Source organism: Periplaneta americana, chromosome 7 (assembly GCF_040183065.1).
Source record: "Periplaneta americana isolate PAMFEO1 chromosome 7, P.americana_PAMFEO1_priV1, whole genome shotgun sequence".
Taxonomy (NCBI): domain Eukaryota; kingdom Metazoa; phylum Arthropoda; class Insecta; order Blattodea; family Blattidae; genus Periplaneta; species Periplaneta americana.
In genome coordinates this window covers 94,770,532-94,788,322 of record NC_091123.1, presented here as the reverse complement: position 1 = coordinate 94,788,322, position 17,791 = coordinate 94,770,532, and the positions used below count along the sequence as shown (strand labels likewise).

Genomic DNA, 17,791 nt, shown 5'->3' with positions numbered 1-17,791 from the left:
TGTGTGGAGTATTATCAACAGTGACTTCAAAGTCTATCATTACAGTTAATGTGGTCTTCTTTTTTGTGAAACCTTTATACATTTTTGAGCAAAATATAATAGAGCTTTAGTTGTGCCACATAATGGTCTAAAGCCAAACTGTTATGGGCTTAAAAGATTGAAAGTTTCAAGTCTCCAGGTTAATCTTCTATGAACAATGCATTCCAGTAATTTAGAAATGCAGGATGTTAAAGATATCGGTCTATATGATTTAGGGTCCAATTTGTTTTTACCTGGTTTGAGAATAAGAATTACAATTGGATTTTTCCAAGTTTTAGGATAGAAACCTGTTTTTCAAATATTATGAAGAAATGGAGAATTTCTTGCCTAATTTTTTCAGAGGAATTTAATAACATGCTGTTATGGATTTCATCGTCTCCTGTAGTAGAATTGTGTAGCTCTGATATGAACCATTACTGTTTAGAAATTCGGAAGAATTATGTTAAAAAGTTCATGTTGACTGTCAAAATTAGTGACTATTGAGTAACAAAATTAAGTAGGAATGTTGTATAAAAAGCATGACTTGACTTTAGATCTTTAGATCAACAATTGGTAATGTACTAGGGTCATCAAATATTTATTGGCAACTAACATAGTATACACTGAGTTTTAAGAAGATATGGATAATTTTACTTTTACAATCCTTCAACATACACTGCTGCTTAAAAGTTTTTGAACACCCCTCATTTTCAGGATGTATTGGAAAATTGGAATCAAAAAGGCATAATATGTATTCATAAAGAGACATTTAATGAAAATAAACAATACATGTTAGATATTGCTTTCTTCAGAGTAACCTCTCCTGGCTTTAATGACTGATTTGTACACTCTGAGCATCCTTGCTATCAAGTGCACCAGTGTTTCTTCGGATGTTTCCCTCCATACATGTTGCATATGGGTCCACAGTACATTTACGTTAGTCAGTGGTTTCTTTCTGACCTCTCTATCCAAATGATCCCAAAGGAATTGAATGGGATTGCAGTCTGGACTTTGAGGGGGCCAAGCCATGTTCTTCAGGTCTTGTTTCTCTTTCAGTCGTTCAATATATCTTCTACAGAGTAAAGATGTATGCTTAGGGTCATTGTCCTGCTGCAGAGTGAAACCCAGATGGTTTTGCATGGCGTTGTAGAGTGTTGTGATACTGTTCTTTCTTCGTAATTCCGTCTATTTTCACAATATCGTCTGTCTTATTGTCACCAAAACAACCCCATACTAACACCGAACCACTCATATGCATGTAGAGGATATGCACTGAGGTGCCATGCGTTCTCCTTTTGCACGTCGGACAAACTGGCGACTTTTGTACCAAATGATACAAACTTAGATTCGTCAATGAATAATACATTTTTCCAGTGATCATTAGTCCGATATTCATGTAAATAATTTGAATAATTTCGAGGGAAAAATTTTTCTGGGGCCAGGTATTGAATCCGGAACCTTTGGTTAAACGTACCTACGCTCTACCGACTGAGCTACCCGGGAACTCTACCAAACACCGATCCAATTTTTCCCTCTCTGTCCATAGATCTCGAAGTGGGCTGACAACCATCAAGCTACCCTCGAAATTATTCAAATTAACATTAATTTTACCTGAAAGCTTGATTTGCATAATACATGTCACTGTTCGTTAACAGAAAACCACAATTTAAGTCACATAGTGTGCACATAGTGTGCATTCAATGTTGGTTGCTTGATGGTTGTCAGCCCACTTCGAGGTCTGTGGATATAGAGGGAAAAATTGGATTGGAGTCTGGTAGAGTTCCCGGGTAGCTCAGTTGGTAGAGCATTGGTACATTTAACCAAAGATCCCAGGTTCGATACCTGGCCCTGGAACAATTTTTCCCTCGAAATTATTCAAATTAACTTTACAGGGAGTAATACCTGAAAGCTTGATTTGCGCAATATTCATGTAGTTTGCCTCACTGTAATCTTTTCTGTTTATTGACAGCCCTCAGTAGCAGTTTCTTTGTCACAATGCAACCTTTAAAATGTGCATTCAGAAGTCGTCTCTTTACTGTAGAAACACTCACAAGTTCATCCCTCAACTGGTTAATTTCCGCTGTCAGGATGGGGTTGTTTTCAAGCTATCATGTTTGCTGGTCACTACTAAATATTTATCCTCACTTTTCGAAGTCATCTTAGGCTTCCCCTTCCGATACGATCCTTATTGCTATGAGTAGTTATATACCTCATTACAGTGTAGTGGACACTTCCCAAGGAAACATGTTCTTGTTTGACATTTTGACGCATACTGTAACCTGCTGTATGTAAGTTGATTATTGCAGTACATTTTTCTGCTCAAAGTTGCCTTTTACCCATTTGAGACTTTCAAACTGCACAATCACAATGTTACCGTTTGATTGTTTATGAAACACTAAATTGCTATTTACTGCCTCTGTACTTATTTATAAATTGTCTGTGAAAGACATCTAGTGGATTACTGACATACTCTGACATCCAAAACAACTTTAGGGTTAGTGTTCCTATAAGGATCAACAATACTTCATTTTCAAAATGTACATATTTCACAAACGAAAGGGAACATCGTGAATTTTATTGATGTTTCCATGGATTTCTACCCTAAATAATTTGAAATTGGCTTTGTTTGTTGTCATACTACTTGCTAACAAAGGAAACCAAAGGTGTTCAAAAACTTTTGAGTTGTAGTGTAGTCCCCTTTTATGTGAACAACTCATCACTCTAGGAAGACATGTAATGCTGTCAGCATCATTATTGAGTATCAATAATGTTTTGCAAACACATACTTTGACGTAGATCTTCTTTTTAGTGGAAGCAAATGCTGCATGGTGGCTCTTTTAGCTTGTAAAACGAGGATGGTCTAATAATTTCCACTGCCAATGCTAAAGCAACTCGTTCCCAGGGACAGCAATATGGTACTGTGCATTATCATTAAGAATGTTAGGTTTCTAGTTATCATCTTTGAAGTGCTGAGTGAAAATGATCCCTCAAAAATTTCCGACAATAGGCTGCATTCACGTTATATCTATCGATACTGTATGTATCATTATAACTCCACCATAGTCATATCTTGCAATGAGGATCACTTTCAGACACCCAGGTTCCTTTTTGGATTTATTTGGTCTTGAAGCATCTAGAAGTCTCCAGTTGGAGGAGTGCTGCATTAAAAACATTTAATTTTAGCATATTTATGTCCATTTTGACCATGCATAAGCATACTGATGTTATAATGGACTTCTTGATATAAGACATACTCGTAATAGCAGAATTTCACTGCATTTAAAATATATTCTGGCAGACTTGTAATCCTCCCAGTCATATTGCAGAGACCTCTAGATGCTTCAAGACCAAATAAATCCGAACAGGAACCTGGGTGTCTGAAAGTGATCCTCATTGCAAGATATGACTATGGTGGAGTTATATTGATACATACAGTATCGATGAATATAATGTGAATGTAGCCTATTGTCGGACATTTTTGAGGGATCATTTTCACTGACATAGCCTTTTGTAACTTGGAAGCTTGGAGGCCTCCACCAGTACCAAGTTAATTCCTGGTCAAAGTTTGATGTGGCTGTTGTGCCCACAAAATCACTCCCTGGATTTCTCGTCCAAGCAAGTGTCTCCAGAAGGCACACCCTCCACAACTTGGTATACTCATTGTCAGACTTGAGCAGAATGGTGTCGGGTTTATCAATCATGATGTCATCTGAGAATTCCATAAGTTGCTCCTCTGTACACCCGTTATCCTGCTTACCTTTTCGAAAAATAGCTTACTGGAGAGGAGTAAGATCAGCCATGGATTGTGCATGGGGATCAATAGATCCCCTCTGTCTCCTTATGGCTGCTTAGTGGAATGTTTCATCTTGGGTGGGGTATTGCTAAGTCACGATTTCTTCCCTTTGGCACCCTCCTTACTACTAGAAGCCTGGTTTGCAGTTTCCTGTTTCTCAGGTCTTTTAAATATTGAAGATTGAGGGGTAGAAACAGCGGTGGAGAGAGAGGTTGCAATTTTTGCTGTCATCTCTTTCTACTGTACTTCTTCTTGTTGCCTCCTTTTTCGGCCTCACAAATTAAGGGGCTCTTTTCCTTGCCCTTGTGAATTGGACTTGACAAGGTTTCATTAGACCTTAGGGTAGAGGTCTGTGAGCAGATGATAGGCACTTGTGGCGTGCCTATCAGAAGGATGCATTGTTCCTCTCAGGATGCATGAGTGGTCCCATTTCTCCGCATTCTTTACTAATCTCTTATGAAGATGTCAGAACTAATGCTTCCTTTATCGTTCACTTCACTGCATACTCTATTGTCTTCAACATGTTTTAAGCTATTCAGGAAGCTGATCAAATCCTTTCTTTGTCTTTCAGTGGATTTAAGGAGCAGCAGGTTTGATGTTGTTCTAAGCATATTCTTTCTTGAGAAAGGGTTTTTGTAAATCATCATTTTGATCATTTTAAAATTACAACATTTTCTTGGAAGCTTTAGTTTTTAAGTTCGCTGTAAATGGAAATATCAATGTACTTTTTAATGTATGCAAGTTGGGACTAACAATTTAGGTTCACTGCAACCGAGCTAACTATATCTGGAGTTGACTGCATATACACGCACCCACCCACTCACTCACTCACTCACTCACTCACTCACTCACTCACTCACTCACTCACTCACTCATTAACTCACTCACTAACTCACTCACACGAGGGCGAATCGAAAAGTCTTTGCCCTTATTTTTTTCAGCCAAAATATTAGTGTGATTGAGTAACCGAGATATACATTCGATGCAACGGAGTATGCTTGGACCGATCCGGTATTAACTTTCGGCTAGTTAGCAAAGATGGCTGTTGTGCTCAACACGTGAACGTCGTATGCAAGTGAAGGTCATTTCCAAGGAGCTTGGTATTTCATATGACAGTGTTTAGGATATCATTCACGATTCCTTGGGGTATCACAGATTTCATGTCAGTGGGTGCCTAAGCTCTTGGATGACGTGCACAAGGCCAGGAGAATGATGACTTCACTGCAACATTTGCAGTATTACTTCGAGGAGGGTGGAAATTCCTGGATCTCATTGTCACCAGAGATGAAACGTAGGTATTGTATTTTACTCCAGAATCCAAGCAACAGAGCATAGTGTGGAAACATTCCAGTTTGCCTGTCACAAAGAAATTCCGCACAACACCTTCAGTCGGGAAGTTGATGCTCACAGACTTCTGGGATCGCCACTTCTGCTGGATTTCATGCCACAAGGTGACACCAATAACGCTTACAGATATTGTGGCACATTCACATGTCTGTGAGCTGCCATCAGGAAAAAGCGCCAGGGGGATTCTTGTGAACAATTTGGTTCTCCACCATGACAATGCCAGACCTCATGTGCCAAATAGGACTGCAGCCCAACTGCAGTCATTCGGATGAGAGATTATAGAGAATTTACCATATAGTCGAGACCTCATCCTCAATGATTACCACGTGTTAGGACCACTGAAGAATTTCCTGGTAGGCCAGAGTTTAATTTCCAATTACGACGCAGAGACTGCTGTCCAGCAGTGGTTCTGTGCTTGACTGGCCGAATTCTACAACAGCGGCATCTCCAAACTAGTGGTACAGTGGGACAAATGCTGGAACTGTGGTGGTGACATGTGGAAAAATAGTTTTTTTTTTTAATTTTATTTTATTGGGTTATTTTACGTTGCTGTATCAACATCTAGGTTATTTAGCGTCTGAATGATATGAAGGTGACAATGCCGGTGGAATGAGTCTGGGGTCCAGCACCGAAAGTTACCCAGCATTTGTTCGTATTGGGTTGAGGGAAAACCCTGGAAAAAACCTCAACCAGGTAACTTGCCCCGACTGGGATTCGAACCCGAGCCACCTGGTTTCGCAGCCAGACGTGCTGACCATTACTCCACAGGTGGGAAAAATAGTCAAAGGTACTTAGAACACTGCTTGTATTTTGATTTTCCTATATGTTTATTATTGTGGCTGAAAAAAATGGGGCAAAGACTTTTCGATTCACCGTCATAAAATTCTATTTTATATACATTTTACTATTTGAATGGGTTATTTATGAAAGGGCCTAAGTCCCTAATTTTGTGAACATGAGTTTGTAATGTAATAACTGCTGTTTGGGTGTAGATACATTGATTTAAATATGAAGAGGACTAAGTTTCACACTCTAATGCTTAGTAGAATTTATGATAAAATTTTTATTTCAGCCTTAATTTCAAAATTTCGGCCTGTAAGCAGTTTTTCTTAAATTACTAACAATTTAGTATTCAAGACTTAGACCCTTTCATAAATAACCCATTCATTTCGTTTTTATACTTGCATTTTTATGGAGCTGTCGATTACAATTTTTATTTCAGCCTTAATTTCAAAATTTCGGCCTGTAAATAATTTTTCTTAAATTACTAACAATTTAGTATTCAAGACTTAGGCCCTTTCATAAATAACTCATTTCGTTTTTATACTTGCATTTTTATGGAGCTGTCGATTTCACTATGTAATTTAAAGAAACTACACCACCTCATTCTAGTGCCGAGGTCATGGAAAAGCATGGGGCTCTACCTCCATGCCCCCCAAGTGCCTTCATGGCATGTTACGGGGATACCTTTACCTTTACTCAGTGTGGCACCTCAACTGAGTCATTATGTGACAGTAATATGATAGATTTGAATATCCAGATCCGAGATCTTCTGAAAAGTCTGTAGTATATGACATAGTGAACTTGATTTAATAAAAGTCACATAACTTACCACAATTGAGATAATATTATTTTGGGGTAACCTATTTGGCACTTAAAGCCTTTCAATGAATTATGTAGTGTGCTGATACAAAATTTGTTTTAACACCTGTACTTTGCAAAAATGTTCTCAGTCTGCCAATAAATCCATTTTCTCGCCCTATTATAGAGGATGCTAACTGTATTACAGCATTGAAAATGCCTTCCTCACAAATTGTAGTTTTTAGAGAAACTGTATCGATAAGGTCTTCCACAACATTTAGTTCATTATCAAGCCCCCTCAGAAATATAGGCAATTGAGCTACATCAGTTCTAGCTGTACTTTCGCCAATGGCGAGAAAAAAGCACATTAGGGATTTAAGTCTTTCCTGAAGCTGCTATCATCCCTCCAGTTCTTAAATGCACCTTGTCATAGTATGTCATGAATGCCTTATAGATTTAAATGCATCTCATATGCTCATATTGGGTTGAGGGAAAACCCCGGACAAAACATCAACCACGTAACTTGCCCCGACCAGGAATCGAACCAGGGTCACCTGGTTTCACGGCTAGACGCGCTAACCGTTACTCCACAGGTGTGGACACCAGTGAAGAGATATTTAATGTATTAGAAGAATTTGGATGGGAATGATGAAGTAGCGCAAGACATAAGAAAAGTATCTCGGAATAATTGGTTCTTGTACCACCATGTGATTGTCTAGATAGCGACCAAGATGATGCTGGAAATGACCAGGAGGGGAGAGTCACATTTTCTAGATTTATGGAGAGGTGTTCTGAGTCAGGAAATGGAGGTGCAATCTGTATTTGATAATTTTTCCAAGGTACTGAAATTTTGTACAGATAAAGAAGATTCACTTTCAAGTCATAACGAAACATAAGGAACAAAAAGCAAAAGTAGTGTACACAAAAGACCTAAGAAAGTAAAAGTAGATGAAGTTCAGAGAAAATATACTGGAAAAAATTTGAATTCTAATAATAGTATTGCAAAAATACCTGATTCTATTCCTACATACTGTATGTAAGTAGTTTACACAATAAGGCAGTATCTATTGATATGTGCAGACATATAATTGATGCAATTGTTGAAAACATTGTTAGAGAAAGTGTAAAATATGCATCAAAAAAGGGTTTCGTAATCCAGTTGCCCTCAGAAGATGTATACAAATACAAAGCGATTTTGTTTTTATCTGGATACTGAAAATTATGCATCGTTGTATGTACCTACTGGTAGAGACGACCTGACACCAACAATGCTCTTACGAGCAACAACACTTATGAAGTGGCATGGCAACAGTGTAGTTACTGTAGCTACCAACATATGCAATGACAATGTTCTGGGACTAGGAAAATGTTCTCGAGGGAGTAAAAATCAAAAGAAGTGTGGAAAGTTTTGTAAGTTTCGATGTGTGAGATGTAATGTTGGTTTACATCCAAAGAACAGTTTCTTGCAATACCATTTGCGACAACAATATATTTGATAACACGAAACAGTGCCCATTGTTTACAAAATGTATCAACTTATTATTGTTATTAGTAAATATGTAGTGTAAAACATAAAAAAAACGTGCAGCAAATGTTTACTCATATCTACAGAAAATTTATTTGTACTACACACCAACGCCCAGCATATAATTTTTCATACGGCTTAAAAAACACATGTAACTTACATTATTCTCAAAATAAAACCATTATATGTGATAAGTGATCTAAAGGCATACTAGAACTCAAATTTAGTACAAAAATTCAAAAATATTTTATTTCGGGATATAATGGGTTAAGTTAAATTCGAATTCAACTGTTGACGTACCCGAAAGAATGTGGCTGCTAATCTGTATAATAATATTTCTGAAAATGCCATTTGATATTAAAATGAGAATAGTATGTTAACTTTTTTTTATAAATTAGGCATCTGGCTATACTCTTTGACATAGAAGTACCGATATTGTTTATCCCACTCATTGTGAAAATGATACTCTCTAGTCGACATTCTGCCAGTTATTATAATTGGTCATTGAACATAGATTGTTTTGAATACCAGGTCCTCAACAAGTGAAGAAAGCATTTTGCCTTCAAGTCTAAGAGGTGGGGTGAACTGTGATGTAGAATGAGTAGCTCTTGAGAGAGCCTGATGGATATGATTGCTTAGTCTTTGTCGCATGGGTATGAGTCAACATCTAGTGGAAAATGTACAATAGGAATGTCAGCTCCTATGTACTAAGCTACTGTGGATTGAACTTCGGCATAGCTTAGTGGTTAGATCACTTGGTGCATAGAACCAAGGACCCGGGTTCGATTCCTGGTGTTGGAGCGAATTTTTGTCCTCTAACAACAATTGTTACCATAACAGATAAATTCTGTAGGACCAAAAAATTAATCTTTACGTAGATTCTTCGCCCAACAATGCATATACCTTCTGTGGAGTCCCAGTCACTAAGTCACCCAGTATAACAGCAGTTAACATGTCAACATAGGTGTAAGACCACAAAGGGAAAAACACTAAAGGAGAGAGATTCGATCCGGTGCCATGGATTGAACTTTGGCGTAGCTCAGTGGTTAGAGCACTTGGTGCATAGAACCAAGGATCTGGGTTCGATCCCCGGTGCTGGAGCGAATTTTTCTCCTCTAACAACACTATGTTTAGTGGGTATTCTAGAATATCAATACCAAATGAGCTTAAGATACAAGAATTTACGTTTGAGAGGGTCAAGTCTTTTAAATATTTGGGATCAGTAATAACAGAAAACAATACCATGGATAATGAAATAGGAGCTAGATTAATAGCAGCCAATAAGAGCTATTTTGGATTAGCAAATATATTAAAAGCAAAGAATGTTCCTTGTACGATTAAAACTAAAATTTATAAAACAATGATAAGATCGGTGTTGTTTTATGGAGCGGAGACTTGGACCCTGACAAAAAGAGAGGAAAATTCTCTGGGAACTTTCGAAGGAAAGATCTTAAGAAGAATATATGGAGCGATTAAAGAGGGAGGAATATGGAGAAGAAGGTTTAACTGGGAATTATATCAGTTATATGAAGAACCAGATATAGTGGCAATTATAAAAGCAGAAAGGATAAGATGGCTCGGTCATCTCATGAGAATGGGCAAAGACGAAATAGCCAAAAAAAGCTGCTTTTTAATGAAACTGGAGGGATAAGGAAAAAGGGAAGATGTTAGCTCAGATGGTTTGATGGCGTGACAGATGACTTGGTGGCATTGGGAGTGAGAAATTGGAGGAGGAAGGCACAGGAAAAACAAACATGGAAAAGAATTGTTGAGGACGCCAAGGCCCGTGTGTGGCTGTAGTGCGGAGATGATGATGAACAACAACACTGTTTTAGTTATTTACTAATATATTTATTATGTAGGCTTATAATTCATTGTGTCAATTTTCCAGGGAGTTTTGAGACAAACACAAATAAAAAAATGTGCAAAGACTTATCTAGTTAATATTTTTTCATCCATGATTTTAAACATGTGAGTGCTTTCATATGCTCCGAGTTAAGAGCTGCTCTACGTATAGCAACTATGTTTCCTGCATCACTAAAAACAAAAATTTTTTTTTCTGTCAAGCACTTCTCCACAATCGTTCAATTTAAATGCAAACATATCACCAAGTTTGCTTCTCAAATTCTCATAGGCCTAAGACAGCGTGTCTCAAACTTTTTTGAAGTGGGGACCACTTTTCTAAGTCAGAACAGTTCCGCGGACCACCTTACTCTTGTTCCCTTCGAAAGCAAATTTATCATTTTTGTAGTATATTCTAATATCAAAATACTTAGGCCTATATTTTAAAATGGAATTAATTAAGTAAAATTAATTAAATTAAATTAATTTTATATCAGTATTAACTAATTAAGCTAATGTTAATAGAAGAAAATTCATTTTTGTTTCTTTAATAATGCTATTAGAGTTTGGATAATCTTTAACTTAACTAAAAAAAAAATTAAAGGTTGGTACTGACATTAATGAGATGGATGAGCCTGCCGATTCTTGCACAGTTGTTCTATATTTGGACGTATGCTGATAAGCTTAAGTCTGAGATTGTCACCTACATCGAGTCGATTTCGGTAGCCTATTTTGTTTTTATTAGAGTTAGTGATAAAAACCCTTTCTCACACAGATACGTAGAAACAAACTGAATTATAATATGTAAAACACCACTGTACAGTTCACTGTATTCTTTTTTCACTTTTGATGCGGTCTAGAAATTAACCATACCTTCCACTTGGAATTTCATTTTAAGTCCGGTCTCATTCAAGAGTTCAATCAACTGTTCTCTTTCACTCAATGAAAGTTTGTTAGCTTCAATATCGCAATGAAAGTGATCACGAACCCATGAAAATTCGTCATATTTACTTGGAAAATAAGTTTCAAATTGTGACCTCAGAGTTGTATTATTGGTGTACGACGTACAGTACGTGACCATTTCAATGTGCAGACTGGGTGTCGGCAAAACTATTAAGAAAGTCATAAATACATGAAAAGGTTCGGTTCTCTGTTATGAATTTGGGTAGTCCCTGGCTGGGCTACAGGGGCAGTGCCAGATGTGCAGGGAAAAGATGGCGAGAAACACCAAGTTCATAGTGCTTTAAATCCCTCTTTTGTTGTTGAGAGTAGAGTGGAAGTCAGTAGACAGTTAGGGTAATAAATTTCATAAAGTATCAGTACTGAGAGAAAAAGTGAAAGGCGATTGCCACGTGTCATTTTCAAACTCTGAGATTTTCAACTATACAGTGATATTCGTTTGAATTTTATTTTTTCTTCTGCCTTTTTTGAAGGACCACAAGGGCAGACCTCGGGGACCACAGGTGGTCCGCGGACCATAGTTTGAGAAACGCTGACATAAGACATAATGGAGTTTTAACTTTTTTCACAACCACAGAAATCTGATTTATTTTCTTTAGCAAACTAAACACACAACCTTCATCTAGAAATTCAGTAAAGAAACTGCAACAAAACAGCAGACTGACTACTATTGTAATCTGGTCACAACATTTTGGAAAGAGAAGAAGTTAGTTACTCTGACACTTGCTCACAGTTTAGCATGACTAAGGGATGAAGGGGGCAAATTCCAGAAGAAGTATGTATTTCATATGCTAGGAAGATGAGCTGGAAAACTTAATAAGAGTTTAGCATTGTGTTTCAACTTTCAATAAGGGTAGACCAGGTCACTGTCCTCATATCTTAATCTCTTTCTAAAATGTTTGAAAATATTTGCCCTATGCTACCTGCTACCTGCTTTGCAGTTACAAAATAATGGTATTATCGTGTTTGAAGTAAGCAATTTGTGAGAGACGAATATTGTCGGAATTTTACTTTGAGTTTACATTAACAAAATAATAATTAATATCGAGTACAACCGATTAATTTTAATTGACTCGATTATTCGATTAAATATTTTTTATCGATTAATTGACGCGATTATTTAATTAAATATTTTTGATCGATTAATCTTACAATAGAAATTGATCGATTAATCGATTAAATCCCACAGCACTGATGGGAACTTTTGCATGGTAAGTGGACAGGAAGTCCATGATACCTGGTTCCCGACTAAGTAGGAGTCATGCAATGGGACTTGTGTGATTGTGTGAGTAGATATACTAGCATATTAGAAAAGTGTGCAAGACTGTACCATCTTAAAAAAATAATTACATGTATACCGAGTCAATTATTAACTACTGCTGCTACTGCCACTGCCACCACCACCACCGCCGTCGCCGCCGCCACCACCACCACTGCCGCTGCTGCCACTGCCATGATAATATAGTACTAATATAGTTTGTAAATTGTGTTCTATGACATGACATGAAGTGTTCAGAATTTATTGTTATGAATCACTAAAATGTCACTTACATAGTCAGGATTGATGGTACTGTGTTGATCAGTAACAGTAAGCCCTGTTCTGTTGAACTAAAGTAAGAGATTATTACATTCTGTAACCACATCCATATGTACATATTTTGAAAGTTCACCTCTTTGATGAGAACTAGATGACTAGATGACTGCTGTGTTTTTTTTTTTTTTTTTTTTTTTTTTTTTTTTTTTTTTTTTGCCGGAGTGGGTGCAGCATCTTCCTGATGACTAAATAAAAAACGAAAATAAAACTGTAAATAATTTTAAGGCTATATCTACCAAATTTAAGTGTAAAGAACCTTCAGTGCTGCATTCTGGTTATTCCTAATTTTGCTCTTTAAGTTAATATTTATTCACTACAGAATTTCAGCATACTACTAGGATTTATTTAAAATCATCCGTCCTCAAGTGAGGTTGACCACTGGGATCCAGAATTAACAAACATAAAAAGATAAAGGGAAATGAAACGAATAAAACAATTATTCGATTTGTACATTAAAACAAACATTTATGTGTTAACATATAAATGATAGTGTAGAATTTGAAGAGAGACCTTCAGAATTTTAATCACAATCTTCTGAACCTCATAAAAGGGAATTTTGAAGCTTTCGAGGATATTACATGTAAATTTTGGTAAACTACCCCTCGCTCCAAATAGTAAGCCTGTAACATCCCAGTTGTAAAGCGAAATGCCAAATTTTTCACTGAGGTATGGAATACAAGGTGCATATTTAGCTTGCTTGTCATCATATATCTGCAGTGCCTGATTCGTGTCTCGTTCGAAGCAAATCGTAGGGTCTAAGACCATCGCTTTCTGGGTTCTTCTATTGATGGCAATTATATCCACCCTTCTATGAGAATCGTCTTCAGACACACAATGAATCTCCTCATGTACTTGCTATTAATTTTATCGTTGAACCTCCGAATTTGAATGTATAAGGCCTGCAGTGTAATGATACAAAATTTTCATCTAAGCGAAATTATTAAAATGAAAACTGCAGTCAATATGGAGCTCAAATACTATTGCCATTTGAAAGTAAAACCATTCTATTATATTTGGTATATTTCGAATGCTAACTTGCCATGACTGTTTAGCAGCACACCTGCTTAAAATTGGAATTTTTGGTTCGCCAAAATGCATCCCATATGCATCGTGATGAATCAAGAACATTTACGAAAATGTCCAGCTTTGGCATCAAATCTTTTGGGTTTGGACTCTAAATTATACTGAGAAGCTAGAAGGCAAATGGAGAACTTCCAAGTGCCTTGGCAATAGATACTACTGCTACTGCTACCATATTCTGTCTAGGAATTTGAATTTACTCCATACTTTACATTATATTCCAGTCCTTTTCTTATGGATAACGTTAATGTTTTTTAATTGTTAAACTCAGAGTATGGAGTACAGTGTTGAAATTTGAAATAGAGATTTGTAAACTCGGATAATAGGGAAACAATTTTAGTACATTATAGGTCCTAATGTGTTAAAATAACGTACATATCTGAAAATGTATCCTATTTAGCCTTACCAGTAACTGAATTTTGAAGTAGTAATTTAAAACTTCCATCACCCAATTTATTCTTAACTATTTATTTATTAAGTGCTGCCATTTCTCTGTGATTAAATGCTTAGAGTAGCTATCGGCAAATTGGTATGTGAGGGAATGCAAGTAAAGGTTTCTTTATCGCTGGCCGAGATTACCATGACTTGAACACGATCAAGAGTGATCTTTCCTTTCTGCAGTATCGTACAATGCAATGTTGTGCTGTTCATTCCTTCTGCCTACTACCTTGAGCTAGCGAGAGTCAAAATACAGTGAGCTAGACCAACCAGGCATATGAATGGCTTTTGCCTGCCTCCAGTACAAAGTAATAGTTAAGAGGGTACATTACTTCCAACATTAAGTTTTCTTGGCTCCTTTCTTCAATTTTTAGATCTTATTACTTCATTTGATACTGAGATTATGCATGGAATTTTTTTTCACCAAATATTGAAAGTGAAAATGTACAATTTAAATATACTTATACTATCTTCCTGCTTCCTTACAGATTTGAGTCGAGAGGATGCATATGAACTTATGAAGAAGTGTGTGCGTGAGATCCACAAGAGACTCATTGTTAACTTGCCTAATTTTAAAGTTCAACTTATCGACAAAAACGGCATTCAGGAGTTGCCAAATATTACTGCAAAGAATTTAGCTCTGGAAGAAGCAATGTAACAGCATCAGAAATTCGGGCAATATTGTATGTTTATTAAGATTTGTGTTCGAAGTACTAAAATTGTCTCTTTATCAATTGCCTGAGAAGATTATAACATTAAAGTGTTTCTCTTTATCAGTTGTAATCTGTTTTATTTTGCTTTAGTAACATAAACACAATTTGGAAATTTATTATTCTCGACTCATTTTTATTTCCTTCTTTTGCCAGAGGATCATCACTTTCATCAGTATGAAATGTATGAAGTGAAGTTCTAACGGAAGATGTTTATGACACCTTATACAGTTGTACCTCCATGCAGAACCCTGTTTCAGTGATAAATTTGACGAGTCCTGGTGTATTTCTTACATTTTCAATAGGTTCAAGGGTGTGTAATCCTTAACAGGATTTGCCAGTATGATTGCTGCTACTGTTTTCCTGACCACCTGGAGCCTTTTCACATTCGAGTGTTAGTTAATGATGGCAGATGTAACACAAACACAAATCAAACAAGCAGAGACTGGTTTGGATTTCGTGTGCTGCAGCAGAATCCTAGCAACCAGATCTTTCACAAGTCAATATTTAATATTATAATATTTATTTATTTAATCTGGTAGAGATAAGGCCATGAGATCTTCTCTTCTGCTCTACCAGGGGATTACAACTACAATATCAAGAACACAATTTAAATGAAAATTACAATGAATATTAAATTTATAATTACAATTATAATAAAATGAAAGTACTGAAACATTACCTGATTATGATTAACCCTCAACTGGTATTGCTTTTTAAATGTATGTTAAGATATCTATCCATATGGGTTTATATTGACCCATAGATACCAGTTGAGGGTTAATAAAAACTACACAATTTATTGCAGAAGTTAAGAAACATAAGAATGAATTAGTTATTGAAGTTCAAATTAAATGTATAATAATTATATAGGCGTGAAATTACTGGAGATTGAAGTATTTTATGCTATAATAAGAGAACTATATACAAGAAGCCATGTCTGAATGAATCTCATTTACAGACGAAGTGCCTTGTAAGTTTGAATTGAATTTTATTTTGACAGTCCCTGGATGCTAGCAGGTAGCGAATTCCACAGTCTTGGCAAGACTATTATGAAAGAGGATGAGCATGAGTAAGTGTGATGGGATGGTATTGTTAATATTGTTTCTTGCCAAGAACGTGTGTTCAGACTATTTTTTTTATTGGGTTATTTTACGGCGCTGTATCAACATCTAGGTTATTTAGCGTCTGAATGAAATGAAGGTGATAATGCCGGTGAGACTATGATGGGGAAAAAAGATAAATGAAGTGAGACAACAGGTACAAAGGAATAGACGAGTTCAAGATTTTGAAGAGAAGAAGTGACTGTAAATTTCTTCTTTTACATAATTTAAGCCAACTATTGCTTCCAGGGATGGGGTAATATGCTCATATTTGCAAACATTGCATGAAAATGTACACACAAATTATGAGATCCGAAATTTTTGTCACCTGGTGATTTCGTCACCAATTCAGTTTTGTCACCAAATCACTTTTATCACATATTTTGTCACCAATTTAATTTCCTCATCACTATTTGCCACCACAATTTTTTCTCCCTTTGTATCGCTTCCCTTGATACCTATATAAAATGATTAGTAATATAAAACCTCCTACTTCATTGTTCATTTCATATCCAAGGATACATTCATTATTTGGTTTCGAAATCTTCAAGTTACAGGATTCATTGTGTTCATATTGTTAATTTCGTTTGGATACATTGATTTTTTGGATTCGAAATCTTCAAGTTACAGGATTCATTGGTTTCAAAATCTTCAAGTTAAAGTATGGCGAAATTATTGCGATTCGTAAAAAGTAACAGATCAAGAGATAATTAATTTACATATAATGGACATATGTATACAAACCACAAAGTTACAAAGACCGGGATTGTATGGAGATGTGATCAGCGTGATATTTGTAATTCACTGATGATTATAAGAAAACCATTATAAAAGAACCGACAGAGCACAACTTCAGCAGGAATTTTTGTTGAAACTCCATAAAAACAGGATGAATGTATGCAATTCAAAAGCTATGTTAATACAGAGCATTAAAATAATTATACAGTGATAGTTTTGGATTCATAATAAAAACAGCCTAAATGTAATTTTCTGTATTATTTTGGTGACGAAATCTCCTCAGTACAAAAGAAAATGATGACGAAATATGTTCGATGACAAATGAGGAGCATTGTTTCAAAACGTATTAAGTCTCCCAGTGGACGAAATTAAATTTGTTACTTTCTATTTATTTATCTTTCATGCTGTGAAGTCTGATGGTTCCAAGTCGTCATATTAGTAAACTGTGAAAACAGTACTTAAAAATGGTTTTGTATAGTGTTTTGAAAACTTCTCCGGTTTACGAGTAATCCAGTTTTTCGTCGTTCGTGTAGAAAAAAATTTAAGTTGCACATAATACGTTTTGAAACGATGCTCCTCAAATGTCGTCAGTGACTAAAAAACATGATGGCAAAATGTATTTTATGAGCAAAAAACTAATGACGAAAAAATAGATGACAAGCTATAATGGTGACGACATTTCTGATTATAGAATACCCTAGACCCATAAATTATGAGCACATTAAAATTTTGTTTTGTTGTCACTGGAAAGGTCAGTCAGTAAATATTGGCATAGTCAAAATAGGGCAAGGTAGGTGTCTGCACAAGGTACTTTTTTTTAAACAAAAGGGAAGATGAATATTTGTTCTTTTAGTACATGGATAATAGAATATACTTTTCTAGGTTTTCTGACATTTGCATATTTCATTTGAGATTATATTCATATGAATGCAAAGATTTTTTCATATGAATGCAAAGAATATCCACTGAACTTTAATGGGGAAAATGTCATGTTATTTTACAGCATCGATTTGACACTTTGCTCTGATATTGCATGTGTCTTCCAAATTGATTTTAAGATGG

General features: G+C 36.0%; 1 protein-coding gene and 1 non-coding gene across 2 annotated transcripts in view; both read left to right on the top strand.

Annotated features, from left to right (window-relative positions):
* Positions 1-15,007, top strand: part of LOC138703305 (proteasome subunit beta type-2-like) — a 34,827-nt gene extending 19,820 nt beyond the window's left edge. The window contains exon 4 of the mRNA XM_069831085.1: positions 14,667-15,007. Coding sequence (XP_069687186.1) covers positions 14,667-14,836 — 170 coding nt within the window. The 3' untranslated portion in view covers positions 14,837-15,007. The remainder of the gene's footprint in view (positions 1-14,666) is intronic.
* Positions 1,800-1,872, top strand: TRNAN-AUU (transfer RNA asparagine (anticodon AUU)). The gene has a single exon. It is a non-coding gene; the product is annotated as a tRNA-Asn (tRNA).
* Positions 15,008-17,791: the final 2,784 nt, after the last annotated feature.